Source organism: Corylus avellana, chromosome 7 (assembly GCF_965113065.1).
Source record: "Corylus avellana chromosome 7, dhCorAvel1.hap1.2, whole genome shotgun sequence".
In the NCBI taxonomy this organism is placed as follows: domain Eukaryota; kingdom Viridiplantae; phylum Streptophyta; class Magnoliopsida; order Fagales; family Betulaceae; genus Corylus; species Corylus avellana.
In genome coordinates this window covers 18035399-18050950 of record NC_142496.1, presented here as the reverse complement: position 1 = coordinate 18050950, position 15552 = coordinate 18035399, and the positions used below count along the sequence as shown (strand labels likewise).

General features: G+C 34.5%; 1 protein-coding gene across 1 annotated transcript; it reads left to right on the top strand.

Annotated features, from left to right (window-relative positions):
• Positions 1–12967: 12967 nt before the first annotated feature.
• LOC148584607 (uncharacterized) lies at positions 12968–15078 on the top strand. The gene is made up of 3 exons (XM_088518536.1): positions 12968–12982; positions 13246–13332; positions 14521–15078. The coding sequence occupies exons 1-3, from the start codon at positions 12968–12970 to the stop codon at positions 15076–15078; spliced, it is 660 nt and encodes a 219-aa protein (XP_088374662.1).
• The last annotated feature ends 474 nt before the right edge of the window (positions 15079–15552 follow it).

Genomic DNA, 15552 nt, shown 5'->3' with positions numbered 1-15552 from the left:
ACAAATCATATATTTCCTACCAGAGATATTGCTTAATAGGAAAGTTTCCTTATTTTTCTAATAAAAATAATAATATATCATTATCTTATTTAACAATAATTTTAATATATAAATAATTATAATATATATTAACCTGATGTAACAAAACATGCACCAGCATAGCATGCTATTCATTCGTATATATAAGGTCATAAGGACGTCATCGATGTCATTGCAAATATGAAATATCTCTTCAGACTCATCTGGGGACATTTTCTCTTATTATGTCATTCCCCGCTTAATCAAGGGAAGTTCGTACATTATACCTGGAAATGCTTTACTTATTTTCCATAGGGTTCAAAATATTATTATTTTTCTATTTTGTCTTTTTATTTTTTATTTTCCATAGGCCATGCTTTGCTTGACAAAAAAAAAAAACGAATAAAAAACCAGGAAACATGAGCCTTTTTTATGTTGATTAGTTAGCCTACGACTTCTAGGTCATGTGTTCCCATGTTTGACTATGAGTTTTTTATATTTCTTTTACGTAAGGAACTTTCATTCCCCTCCCTCCATTAGTATGTTCCAATATACTAATAATCATTATGATGATTGATGCTGATTATTAATCATTTGACTTTATCTATAATATCATTAATTAAAGAAGAAAGCAAAGTGTTTTAACGTTTATAGGTAGCTCCTTAAAAATTTGTCATGAGAAATAAAGTAATGACATTATCACTTATCTCAAAAATTTAAGCCGATAAGGAAGATGTGAATTTAGAAAGTGTTTGATAAACATCCCTCCACCCCCAAATATTATTCACCTCATTTTCTAAAAAAAATTCAATATCAAAAGATTCTCACTTTTTATATCACATCATTAACTTTTTACTACTATTCAAATAAAATAAAATAAAAAAATCAATACAAAACAAAACAAAACTTTTTCACGTTCAATACAAAAAAATCATTATTTTCCTTTATATATATATAAAAGAAAGATTTATTACATGGCTACAAAGGTTAATGATAGTAAAGAAGTGATTTTACTGAATTGCTACCTAGGTTTTTGTTTTCATCTTTAATTAGCTCATGTTAAATCAATTATTTCATCCAATTGTTAAAGTAGTACTTATTTCCTATCTGTCACAATCTGCTATTGAAAATGGACCTAAAATGGGAAAAGTACTACTTCCTAAAGTCTAGGCAAATTAACCAATATAGCTCATTCATATCGTAAGTAAAAAATAAAAAATTGTGATTTCCTCTAAATATATTAGGCTAAATTGATTAATTGACCCACAAGGTTTGGATTGTATAAAACGTATCTTAAAAATCCTCGTGGCATGTTCCCGATCAAATTGATAATTCCATACAAATTCCATGACTTTTTTATGAATACCCTTTAAAAAAAGAAAAAAACACAACGGGGGTGGTCGAACTGTGGCTAACCAACCCAAGAGAGGAGGTGGCCTAGCCACCCGCTCAAGCCACCTTTGGCGGGTGGTTCTACTATTCCCTAAAGGTTTTTTATTTTTTTTCTTTATTTCTTTTTTTTGACTTTTTTATTTGAGAGTAGAATTATAATTTCATAGGGGTCCCTCAAAAAAAAAATTGACGAAATTTTAATAGAATAATTGATTTGAAACAAGATCATACCACACGGATTTTTAAGATACTTTTTATATATACCATATGGATAGATTTGCCCCATGAATTAATTTAGTAATTTACCCAATATATTATGCCAAAATCAAAATTTATGACTAAATTATTGGAAGCTATATGTTAATACTTTGTTTTTATTTTCATTTCTAGCTATATATATTGCCTTAAAAATGTGGGTATCCAAGTAAACTTCTCTCGGGTCAATCAATAAACATATTTATTATTATATTTTTCTATTTCTAAGTTTGTTACACAAGTATGAATATAGGAGGCACACTACACAGGGAAATATCCAAGAAGTAAGGAAGAAGTTCAATAGAAAAGAAGCCCATTTGAATCCGGAAGATTCGAAGAAACCTCGACAAGTTTACACACATAATGGAGTTCATGAGAGCAGGCATTTGAGCACCAATGTCCTTGTCTCCATTCATGACTCTAAGAAGACAATAACAATTTGCCAACTCAGTGTAAAGGAATCTTTTATTTTTGGGAAAATTTACTTTACCCCCTAAAGTTTGAAGTGTTTTTCAATTTAAACCTCAATGTTTAAAAATTTGCAATGTATCTTCCTGATGTTTCAAAAATTTGCAATTAACACCCTCCGTTACTAATTGTCGTCTAAGTAAACGGAAATGACATCACGTGCATCTCACGTGGAATTTTTATGTTGCGTCTTCCAATTTTGTACCCAACATAGCTAGTAAAATGACGTAATTACCCCTCATTAAAACCCAATGCTTGTTTTGATTTTTTTCTCGTCAACCCCTTTTGAACCCCTTTTGGGTGTCGTGTGGGCGTTAGAGTGAAAGAAGAAAAGAAGCAAATGCCTCTCACCTGCTCCTATGTTGACAATTTCCGTATACTTAGATGGCAATTAGTAACGGAGGGTGTTAATTGTAAATTTTAAAAAAAATTAGGGAGTACATTGCAAATTTTTAAACATTAGGATTCAAATTGAAAAACACCTTAAACTTCAGGGGGGTAAAGTGAATTTTCCCCTTTCTTTTTATATTTTTCTTTTTCTTTTGAGCAATGTTAACATCCATATTATGCAGCTATGACTTTTATGTGACTGTATCTACACCATGCCGTTACTAAATAGTCGCTATATGTGTGGTTATTAACTGCTATATGCATATCAGGTAATGGGTTTTTTTGGGCCTATCTTAATCTTTTAGACTTTTTTTGAGATTTTATTAGGGCCTACTTTTAAACGAATTTGAAAGTGTTAGGCATCTTTTTAGTGTTTTGGCTTATTTTAGTATTTTTTTTTTTTTTTAAGCCCTTGAATTTTTAATAGTTTGATATCATATTGCTAGTAATTTATACAATAAATAAGAGTCTTATAAAATTCATTTTAAATAAAAGAACAAATTGTTCGAAACGTATTCATACAAGTAGGCTTTATATATGAAAACTCTAACAGTTCAAACAACAAAATTAGAGATATTTTTTTCCTCTAAACAAATATCCATGATGAGTTTAAGGTTTGACATTATGTTACTTGGTGCAACTTCTTTCAAATCCAATTTTGTGTTTGATACTTTTATTAATAACAAATGCTTGATGATTATAAGGTGTTTTTAGTTATCAGTTTCTTTTTGCTTTAATCTTTTGTTTAGGGGTGATAGTTTTTATATTGAAGAAGAACATGAGAATTTATTTTGTAGATGTAGATTTTCTTGCAAATAAATATACATTAACAACTAATTAGTAGGGAACCACCCCAACAGACACTAGTTTGGATGCTTACTATATATCTTTTGACTTAAATATTCATTTTATATTTTTTTAATATCTCAATTATGACTTGCAACTTTCCTCTCATGCTAGTTTTGTTTAACTATTTTTTTAGTCAGATAAATAGTTCTTAACTGTAAAGTCTTTTGTTTATATATAAATATAAATAGTTATCTGTATTCACATGCGGATATGCGAATTAGCGGTGAGCAGATATCGATTAGTAGTGGTTAGCATAACCACCCACTTGTACAGCCCTGATACCATAGACCACGTTTTATTTAATTATCTCATGCATAATGCTAGTAGGCCCAACCAAGCTTCCACCTTTGTTTTTAAAATAATGACTAATCCAAAAATTAATTGGGACTGTCACATCAGTATTGTGAGATACTTTTAAAAATGTAGTTTTTAAAATTATTCTAAAAACATGCGTTGTCAGCCTCCGTTGAAATATTATATGGATATCTAGACAGAACACCAGGGATGGTCACATCACCCCCAATGACACCCCTGAGCGTAGTCGGCCTCCGTTGATGAACATGTGTTGTTACAAGTAATGTTATACACACTCATTATATCCCCTTAAATTTGTTATGACTTTTATAATCACAAAATTTAATAGTGATCTATCTCAAATTTAATAGTAATTTTAAAAATCACATCAGTTTTGTGAGATAAAAGGATGGTATATAGCATTACTCGTATTATTACCTTAAGGAATAAGAATAACTATTTATTTCCACCTTTTTTTTTTGACATGTCCACACAAAGGAAGGGGGAGGGGGGATTCGAACTAGTAACCTCCGCTTCATGAGGCGTGGTTCACAGCCGATTGAGCTACCCCTTAGGGACTCCACCTTCTTTTTCTAATGGAATAACCATTGCACGTACCAAGCCCGCTCTTAGAGACTTAGGCACTGCTTGTTAATATGATTTGGGAGATGTTTTTTAGTTATCATGCTTAGAGATAACAACATCATACATTACAACATCTCCAGTAAGAGTTTTCATTTTAACTACTTAAAATACAACTTTTTTTTTCATTTTAGTTACTAGTTTTTCACTACACATTTCAACATAACATCTAGGAAAAAATATATATAATTTAGCCCCCCAAACTACTAGTCATTTCCATTTTAGCCTCCAAATGTTCAAAAAGTGATAAAGTAGCCCTCCAAACTACCAAACAGTTGCAATTTGGCCACTCCATTAGTCATGACCATCAAATAGGATGGAAAATTCAAAACTACGTCGTTTTGGCAAGGTTAAGTTACTAAAATACCCTTTTGAAAAAAAAATCAATTTAAAAAATACCCCCAAAACGACGTCTTTTTTAGGGGGGAAAAAAACAAAAAAACAAAACGGTGGTTTAGGGGTGACTCACCGGCCACCCCCAGGCCTGTTAGGGTGGCTGGGCAACCACCCCATAGGCCATGTAAAAGATATAATAAGCTGCCACTCTTGCTGGAAATGGCCAAAGTGGTCAAGATATTTCGGTTCCTTAATCTTCCAAACCACATCATCTGTTCATCAAACCCATCTTTCTACAACTTATTCATCTCCCTCATCCTCTTCACCACCACAGACAACCCATTAGCCATCATCGCCCTATAGGCCGACCCCAACCCGCCATTCCTAAGCACCTCCGCCGCCGCCTTCATCAAATCCGGCAACCCAAATACACCCCTGTCATTATTCACCATGACAAGATTACGTATCCCGCTCTTTCTGTTATTATTGGTTGACCCTTTCATTGAATCTCCATTCTGACTCGATTTGGGCTAGGTTTGTCACTTTTTCTCTAAAATGATGCCTATAAGGCCTATCAGAGTACTTAATTTTAAAGGATATGATAAACATATAAAATTTTTATCACAAAATATGATAAATAGTGAAATTCGAAAATGATAATTCTTAGTTGCATAATGTCAAATTATGACCACAGTTCTTATTACACTTATTACAAATAGTTGATACATAAATATTATAAAATTAATAATTGTTCCCACCCCCATTCCAACCTCCTATTCCATTGTGCTCTTTACCTGAAAACAAAAAATAAAACTGAATGAGCCCAAAGGGACCCAGTAAGAAAAATCCATAACCATGAATAGTTTTACTCCTTGTTCCCAGTTTTAAAAATCAGATCAGCATAAAATATATGTTCCTAGTTTTGAAATCGGAAATCACATAAATTATATACGTAGCCAGTAGTAATAAAACATCATCATAAATCATCAATGCGATTATTTTTAGTTATTATCTCATAATAGGGCCCATGTACACTGTTACCCTCGTGTACTAGGGTTGCGTGGCCTTTGCGATCTAGGATGAGATACTGTGGCCACAGCCCTTTCCCCTCGGCTAGCCAATTAACTAAAGGTGCACTTAGCATGGCAAAAATGATGGAACCACCTTGGGGCAAAGCCTCTTTCAGTGGTTGCTCCTCCATCCTAAGCATCGGTACCGAACTCATTTCTTTCTTTATCTCTTGGGGCCAAAAATACTCTCCTTCATACATGCACCCTCATTTTATAAACATTTATCTCATCTCTTGTACTTCTCTTTGTACTTTTCTTGATGCATCTTAGAACAACATGTAAGAGGGTTTATCATCATTCTTATTTCTTATAATCATCATCATTTCTCAAATTTCTTTTCTCAAAAATGAAACTTTTCCAAATATAAACTTACTGTATTTAGAAAGCATTTAAAAGAAATAGAAGCTTTCTAAATAATTCATTTAGAAATCTTTCATGCATGCAACATATTTTCATAATGGTAAATAAAATAATTATTTACAGTTTAATACAAGATTATTTAAATAGCATGATATGAAGTAATTTTAGAATGGGTAGTGAATTTACTTACTTTTAGATTGAAACTAAAAGTGGTCTGAAAAATCTAGTTGCTCCAATCCGACTAACACCACTAGTATATTTTCTAAAACTAATTTCTCAAGTCCATTCTCTCTTGTGTTCTTTTTTTCTTGCAGCGCTTTGTCTCGCCCTTTCTCTCTGCTCTGTGTAAACACTCTCAAAAAAAAGAAAGACCAAATAGAAAGCGGAAGAATGAAGAATATGTGGAAGAGAAGGGAGATGAGTGGTGAAATTGTGAAGGGGGAAGCTCTATTTATTGAAAAAAAAAAAAAAAAAACCAAATACTATTCTACCTTTCATTTACAATTCCTCCATTTACTATTCCACCTACCAAATACTATTATACCTACCATTAACTATTTTACCTTCCATTACTCTTCTATCTACCGTTTACTATTCTACCTACCAAATACTATCATACCTACCATTAACTATTCTACCTTCCATCACTATTCTATCTACCATATGGTACTCTTTCTACCAATTACTATTCTATTATTCCACAAATTACCATTCTCTAGTTACCACTTTCCGTAAATTCATATAACACCATAGATTCTTCAAGAATTAAAATCATTAACTACTATGAATATTAAAATAATCATCATCAAATAAATATCTCTAAAATAGACTTTAAAAATTTGGGGCGCAACAGAACCAATCCTTAGAATCCTGTCACTTTTTTGTGCCTGCGTTATTTAGGCTATGGTGTTTTAGGTCGTAGTTGGCATGCATATAGTTTCTTAATCTATAGTAGCCCATCTTTTTTGGGGAAAGATAATTTTAATAGACATAGAGATTATGTAGACGAAGTTGCGTTTGAATTCATGAAGAAATCGGGCGGAGACGACATCGAATGAGGTCTAAAGCTCGTCCGTACACGCCTATTGGACAAGCTTTGGAGAAAATTCCTATGAGCTTTGGTCAGAGTGGTCATTGGTCCGTGTTCGAACAAGGATTCAGAATTGGGATCAATGTTGAGCCCCGAGGCATCCAATCAATATCACGATTGGATCCCGTTTGGCTCAGAGCTTATTCTCAAAGGGTCTAGTTGGAGTCTCAGCCGGTCTTTATCCAACCAAGGATGGTTTTTAGCATGCCTGTAAGGTTTTGTCGCATTTTTTCGTCAGAACCAAAAATAACCCGTCCAAACAAGATAGCTACCATGTGTTTTAATTTCATTTTTTACTAGATTTGTGATGAGAATCAACAAGCACCATTAAAGGATCCATTGCATGTTCCAGTTGGGCCTATTACTAGAGTAAGATCTAAGAAGATCAAAGAAGCACTTAATGGGCTGATTCAAGAGATTTGGGCTGGTTCTAAAATGGGGCATTCCAAGCTTGGCCCAAAGGAAGATGAAGGCGTAATAAATTTAATCCAAGTTATTGATGTGGCTGATCTTGCTTAATTGTGCGTAATTTCCTTAGCAATGGCGTGGATTAATGACTGATTATGGTTTAAGTGGGCGTGGAATTAGAAGGGTTAAATGGCTGACTGACTTTCCAGTTCCATACCAATTAAATTGGCTGATTGACTTGCCTATTTTTGACCGTCCTTAGTTTAATAAAAAACTAAAAATGGGAAGCTGCGAGTGGAAAAAGGCAAGAGAGTGTGAGACTAATATCGAAAACAAAGCCAATTTAAGAGTGAAACACGAGTGTGAGTGACATAATTTGAGTGTAAACACGTGAGGGACTGTTGTGAGGAATTATTTCTAACATTTTTCTATAGTTTCAAAACTATGTCTTTCGGGGGTGACACATCAAACAAAGAAGGTAGGGAGGAGTTGTTCTTCATGTTGTAGGCTATGCAACAACAATATGAACGCATGAACGTGGTGTTTAATGAGATTTGGGATCGAATGGATAGGCAAGACGATGTTATTACTACTTGGCATGAGGGGCATTCCCAAAGAGTCCCTAATGCTAGAAGGAAGGCGTGCGCACGTGAATGATTCTGAAGATGAAGGGGATCAAGCTTCATTGAACGGTGAGGGCAGGTTCGTGCCAATGGGAGAAAGGCGTGGTAGAGGTTTTCGAAGAGATCCAAGATGGCAAAATGGAACTGACAGAAACTTAGGAAACATTAAAATGAAGATACCGTCGTTCCAAGGGAAAAACGATCCTAAAGTGTACTTGGAATGGGAGAAAAATGTGGAGTTGATTTTTGAGTACCACAACTACTCCGAGGAGAAAAAGGTAAAACTCGCTGTCATTGAGTTTACTGACTATGATATTATTTGGTGGGTTCAACTTGTGATGAATAGAAGGAGAAACCATGAAAGGCCTATTGAGACGTGGGAGGAAATGAAGGCCATCATGAGGAGGCAGTTTGTCCTTAGTCACTACTATAGGGACTTGCATAAAAAATTACAAAGTCTTACTTAAGGTTATAGGAGCGTGAATGACTACTACAAGGAGATGGAGATCGCCATGATTCGGGCTAGTGTAGAAGAGGATAGAGAAGCTACCATAGCGAGGTTTTTGAATGGGCTGAACCGAGACATTGCCAACGTGGTGGAGTTGCAATACTACATGGAGTTGGAGGACGTGTTGCACATGGCAATAAAGGTGAAACGACAGCTTAAAAGGAAAGGAACTCAGTCATTTCAAAATTCGAGCTCCTCTACTTCATGGAAGTCGAAAGGGAGGAAATGCGAAGGGGCTATTTTTAAGTCTAAAATTGAACCACCAAAAAGGAGAGATAAAGTCCCCGATGTCAACAAAGGTAAAACCGAATCTCAAACTTGCAATTGTGATATTAAGTGTTTTCGTTGTTTGGGAGTAGGTCACATAACTTCACAATGCCCAAATAAGAGGACCATGATCGTATGTGTTGGTGGAGAGGTGGAAACCAAAAGCGAGGGTGATGTTGACCATATGCCATCACTTGAGGACGCTTGTGACGTTGATGTGGAGTATCCGGTGGAGGGTGAGTCACTTGTGGCTAGGCGTGCTATAAGTGTCCAAGTCAAAGAGGATGACATGGAACAACAAAGGGAGAACATTTTTCATGTTAGATGTCACATTAACAACAAGGTATGTAGTATGATCATTGATGGGGGAAGTTGTACTAATGTGGCTAGCACTACTTTAGTTGAAAATTTGAATTTACCTACCTTGAAACACTCTAGACCGTATAAGTTGCAGTGACTGAATGATTGTGGGGAGGTTAAGGTAAATAAGCAAGTAATAGTTTCTTTTTCAATTGGGAAGTACAAGGATAAAGTACTTTGTGATGTTGTTCCAATGCATGCGGGTCACATATTATTGGGCAGGCCGTGGCAATTTGATAGGAAGATCATTCATGACGGGTTCAAGAATAGGCATTCTTTTGTGAAAAACAATAAAACCATTACTCTTGTACCGTTGGCTTCAAGACAAGTGTATGAAAATCAAATAAAACTGAAAAGAGAGAATGAGTTGAAAAAAATTGGGAAACCGAGAGTTTAAAAAAAGATGATGAAAAGAGAGTGAAAAGAAAAAAAAAGGGTGAAGAAAATGAGAGAAAAACAAAAAAACAAGTGAGTTTTTATGCTAAAGTGAGTGATGTCAAGAGTGTTTTTTATACAAACCAGCATATATTTATACTCTTGTACAAAGATACATGTTTTAATACTAACGAACTTGACAAATCTTTGCCTAGTTTTGTTGTCTCTTTGTTGTAGGAAGAGAGTGAAAAGAAAATAGAAAGTGAAGAAAATGAGAGAAAAACAAAAAAATAAGTGAGTTTTTATGCTAAGGCAAGTGATGCCAAGAGTACTTTTTATACAAACCAGCCTATATTTGTACTCTTGTACAAAAATGCATGTTTTAATACTAACGAACTTGACCAATCTTTGTCTAGTGTTGTTGTCTCTTTGTTGCAGGAATATGAGGATGTGTTTCCTAACGATGTGCCTAGTGGATTGCCACCTATTAAAGGAATAAAACATCAAATTGATTTTGTGCCAGGTGCAACAATTCCTAACCGACCAGCCTATAGGAGTAATCCAAAGGAGACAAAGGAACTTCAAAGGCAAATTGATGAGTTGATGACCAAAGGACACGTGAGAGAGAACATGAGTCCGTGCATGGTATCGATGTTACTTGTGCCTAAGAAGGATTGAACTTGGAGAATGTGTGTTGATTGCAGAGCTATCAATAACATTATGGTAAAGTATGGACATCCCATTCCTATCCTAGATGACATGTTGGATGAATTACTTGGGTCATGTATTTTCACAAAAATTGATTGTAAAGTGGGTATCATCAAATTAGGATGAAAGAGGGTGATGAATGGAAAACTACATTTAAAACTAAATATAGATTGTATGAGTGGTTGGTAATGTCTTTTGGTCTAACTAATGTACCAAGTATATTCATGAGGTTAATGAATCATGCATTGCGTACGTTTATAGGCAGATTTGTTGTGGTCTATTTTGATGATATTTTGGTGTATAGTAAGAACTTAGATGAGCATATCGATAACTTGCAATGTGTGCTTGATGTTTTGAGAAAAGAAAAACTATATGCAAATTTAAAGAAATGTTCATTTTGTATGGACAAAGTTGTGTTTCTTGGTTATGTTAATAGCGCGAAAGGAATTGAGGTGGGTGAAGAAAGGTGAAGGCTATCAAGGAATGGCTCACACCTAAGTCAATCACTAAGGTAAAAAGTTTTCAAGGTTTGACTAGTTTTTATCGGTGATTTGTCAAAAATTTCAGTACACTAGCCGCACCACTCATTGAAATTGTTAAAAAATCTGTCGGTTTTAAATGAGGTAGTGAGCAAGATCGTGCATTTATTGAGATTAAAGAAATGTTATGTGATGCTCATTTATTAGCATTACCTGATTTTTCTAAAACTTTTGAGATTGAGTGTGATGCTTCCGTAATAGGTATTGGAGCTGCTTTGATGTAGGAGAAATGGCCAATAACCTATTTTAGTGAAAAGCTAAATGGGGCAGCTTTGAACTACCTAACATATGTCAAGGAGCTTTATGCATTGATGAGAGCATTGGAGACTTGGCAACATTACCTTTGGCCGAACGAATGTGTCATACAGGCCGACCATGAGTCCTTGAAGCACTTGAAAGGATAAAGTAAGTTGAATAGAAAGCATGCCAGGTGGGTGGAATTCATTGAGACCTTCCCTTATGTAATCAAATACAAACAAGGTAAGAAAAATATTGTGGCTAATGCATTATCAATAGGGGTATCAAAAATTACCGGAACACCGGAACCGGAACCGGGAAACCGATAAACCTGAAACCGGGGACCCTAGTTTTGGTCCCAGTTTTTGGCACCCGGTAAAAACCGGGTGCATATATATATATATATATTTTACTTTTGTTTTTTATTTTAGGTTTAGGTTAATTACTTCACGCTTCTCTCTCTCCCATCAGTCAACGACTCAATGCCACTCTCACTTTCACTTCCGCCACCATCAGTGCATCACACATGAAGCCTTTTGCAAACTCCAGTGCGCCAATGCAAGGGACTTGGAGGTTTCGCCACCATCAATGCATCTCGCCATTTAGAGATGTGTTTTGTTGCCGAGAAACAGTGTGAAAATAAAATTCTTTCTAGCCGATTGTTGCTCATTTTGCTAAATTAATTCGTGGGTTTGGCCGATTGTTGCTTATTTTGCTAAGTTGGGTTGTGGGTTTGGCCAATTGTTGCTTATTTTGCTAAATTAAGTTGTGGGTTTTCCGATTGTTGCTTATTTTGCTAAGTTGAGTTGTGGGTTTGGCCAGAAATTGGCTTCTTTGTTGTCCATGTTTGAGTGAAGCTATAATAAACAGAATGGCTTATTGATAAATTTTAGCTCTAAATTCCCTTAAGTTTCAGTTTTTTCATGTTATATTCTTTGCGTTTGTGGTGGAAATAAAAATTAATGGGTATAAAGTTGTTTAATTTCTATTTTGCAATTGAATCTTGAATTTTTCTCCTTATCAATCAATTTTCTTAAAAAACTGGTTACTGGACCGGGTACAAACTGGAACCGGCCAGTAACTGGGACCCCGCTAAACCGGGAGCCAGTTTTCGGTTTCGGTTTTCCAAAATCAAGAACCGAGGTACCCCAATTCCTGTCCCCGGTTTTGGCCAAAAACCGGAAACCGGACCGGGTTGACACCCCTAATTATCAAGAAGGTATGCCCTTGTCTCTACTTTAAATGCAAAAGTATTGGGATTTGAATATATTAAGGAATTGTATGCTAATGATGATGACTTTGCAAGTGTGTATGGAGCGTATGAGAAGGCGACGTTTAAAAAGTTCTACAGACTAGATGGGTACTTGTTTAGAGAGAATAGACTTTGTGTGTCTAATAGTTCTATGCGCGAGTTGCTAGTGTGTGAAGCATATTGAGGTGGTCTAATGAGCCATTTTGGTGTAAGGACGACTATAGACGTGTTGCATGAACATTTTTTTTGGCCAAAGATGAAACGTGATGTGGAGAGAGTTTGTGCTAGATGTGTTACATGTAGGCAGGCCAAATCTAGAGTCTTACCACATGGATTATACACTCCTTTGCCTGTACCTAGTGCACCATGGGTCAATATTTCTATGGACTTTGTTTTAGGCTTGCCTCAGTCAATGAAAGGTAAAACCGATGGCACATTTCTAAGATAACACATTTCATCTCTTGTCATAAAACCGATGATGCAACCCACATCATTGATTTGTTCTTTAGAAAGATAGTACGGCTCCATGGTGTTCCTAAGAGTAATGTGTTTGATTGTGATGTTAAATTCCTTAGCTATTTTTGGAAAGTCTTGTGGGGAAAGTTGGAGACTAAATTATTATTTTCGACTACTTGTCTCCCCCAAGCGGATGGATAAAACGAGGTAGTAAATAGAACTTTATTTACTTTGTTGCGTATTATAATTCAAAAGAACTTAAAAAAATTGGGAGGATTGTTTGCCATTCATTGAATTTGCATATAATTGGATTGTTCATTCTACTACTGATTTTTTTTTCCATTTGAGATTGTATATGGTTTTAATCCACTAACTCCTTTGGATTTGCTGCCTTTGCCAGTTAATGAAAAGACTAGTTTGGATGGTCAAAAGAAGGTAGGGGTGTCAAGGCAGTTACGGTTAGCGGTTATTGGCAATAACCGTTAACCGTAACCGCCTTAGCGGTTAGTAGATTTCATTAACAACCACTAACCGCTTAATGGTTAACGGTTAGCGGTTAGTGAAATAGATAACCGCCCGCTAACTGCTTTTTTAAAATTTGGCTTTTTTTGGGCTTTTTAGGCTTTTTTTAGGGCTTTTTGGGCTTTCTTTTACCTTTTTTTTTTTTTTTTTTTTTTTTGTATTTTTAATGTCTTCTTGGGCCCAATTGCTATAAAAAGAGCCCATATTGGAAAATCAAAAATATTTGATCCAAAATTTACATTTACTTGTACTTTTTAAAAAAATTTCCTTAAATATTAAATCATAACCGGTTAACTTTTTTTTTTTTTTTTTTTTTTTTTTTTAAAAAAAAAAAAGCAATATATATATAATAAAAAATAAAAACCCACTCAACATAACATATAAAAAAAAGTTTAGAATTCAGACAACTGTCACAACATATAATGATAATACATTAATACTTAAATTGTATTTATAAGTAACACATTGGTCATTGTTTAATCCAATGTCAATTACTTAATTTGATATTATACGAATCATATCATCATTGTACATTAATAATATGATTAACTTGAAGTTTTGAATAAAGTATTTGAATTGTCATTGAATCATATGATTAAGTATTGATATTATACATTTGTATTATTCATATGCATATGTAGACTTATATAGACTTATAAGTTTATAACGTATATTGAAAATAAGTCTCTAGATATTTAATTGTTGTATTAATATGAATTGATATACTTATGAGTTATGTCATATTATATATATATAATTTGTTATTATATAATCAAATGATTTAATGATCAATCGATCATGTGATATAATCATATAAATTATAGTGATAATATATTAATACTCAAATTGTGATTTAATTATTTTTTTTTAAAAAAAAATTATGATTTAATGATCAAGTGATTATGTTATATGTATAAATATTTTTATAATTATAATTATAAAAATATATTATATAAAAAAGCGGTTAGCAGTTACGGTTAGTAAACCCAATAACCGCTAGGTGGTTATAGCGGTTAGCGGTTAATACGGTTAAGCAGTTATAGCGGTTATAGTGATTAGTGAGCGGTTTTTAACCGCCCGCATTGACACCCCTAAAAGAAGGCAGAGATGGTGAAGAAACTCCATGAAAGTGTATGGCAACATATAGAAAAGAAAAATGAGCAATATGCAACCAAAGCCAATAAGGGCCGTAAACAAGCTATCTTTGAACTAAGGGATTGGGTTTGGGTACATATGAGAAATGAAAAATTTTCAGCCCGTAGGCGGTCCAAGCTACATCCTAGAGGGGATGGTCCATTTCAAGTCCTTTCGAGAATCAATGATAATGCATATAAGTTGGATCTTCCAGGCGAGTATAACATTAGTGCTACATTTAATGTTTCTGATCTTTCTCCTTCTGATGTAGGTGATGATTCGAGGATGAATCCTTTTAAAGAGAGAGGGAATGATGAGAATCAACAAGCACCATTAAATGATCCATTGCATGTTCCAGTTGGGTCTATTACTAGAGCAAGATCCAAGAAGATCAAAGAAGCACTTAATGGGCTGATTCAAGAGATTTGGGTTGGTTCTAAAATGGGGCATTCCAAGCTTGGCCCAAAGGAAGATGAAGGCGTAATAAATTTAATCCAAGCTATTGATGGGGCTGATCTTGCTTAATTGGGCGTAATTTTCTTAGCAATTGTGTGGAGTAATGGCTGATTATTGCTTGAGTGGGTGTGAAATTAGAAGGATTAAATGGCTGATTGACTTTCTAGCTCCATACTAATTAAATTGGCTGATTGACTTGCCTATTTTAGACATTCCTTAATTTAATAAAGAACTGAAAAGGGGAAGCTACGAGTGAAAAAAGGCAAGAGAGTGTGCGACTAATATCGAAAACAAAGCCTATTTAAGAGTGAAACAAAAGTGTGTGTGACATAAATAGCATGCACTCATTGTAATGAGGGAATTATGAATGAAAATTAAAAAAAAAAAAAAGAACGCGAGGTTTGCTTCTTCTATTGGTTCTTAAAAGAACTTGTAAACTTATCAAAGATTCTCCTTGTGGCGTTCAAATTTTATACCTTCGATTCGTGATTCAGTTATAATCATTGGGTCGAGGTTTGGTACTTTATACCTTTGGTTTGCATT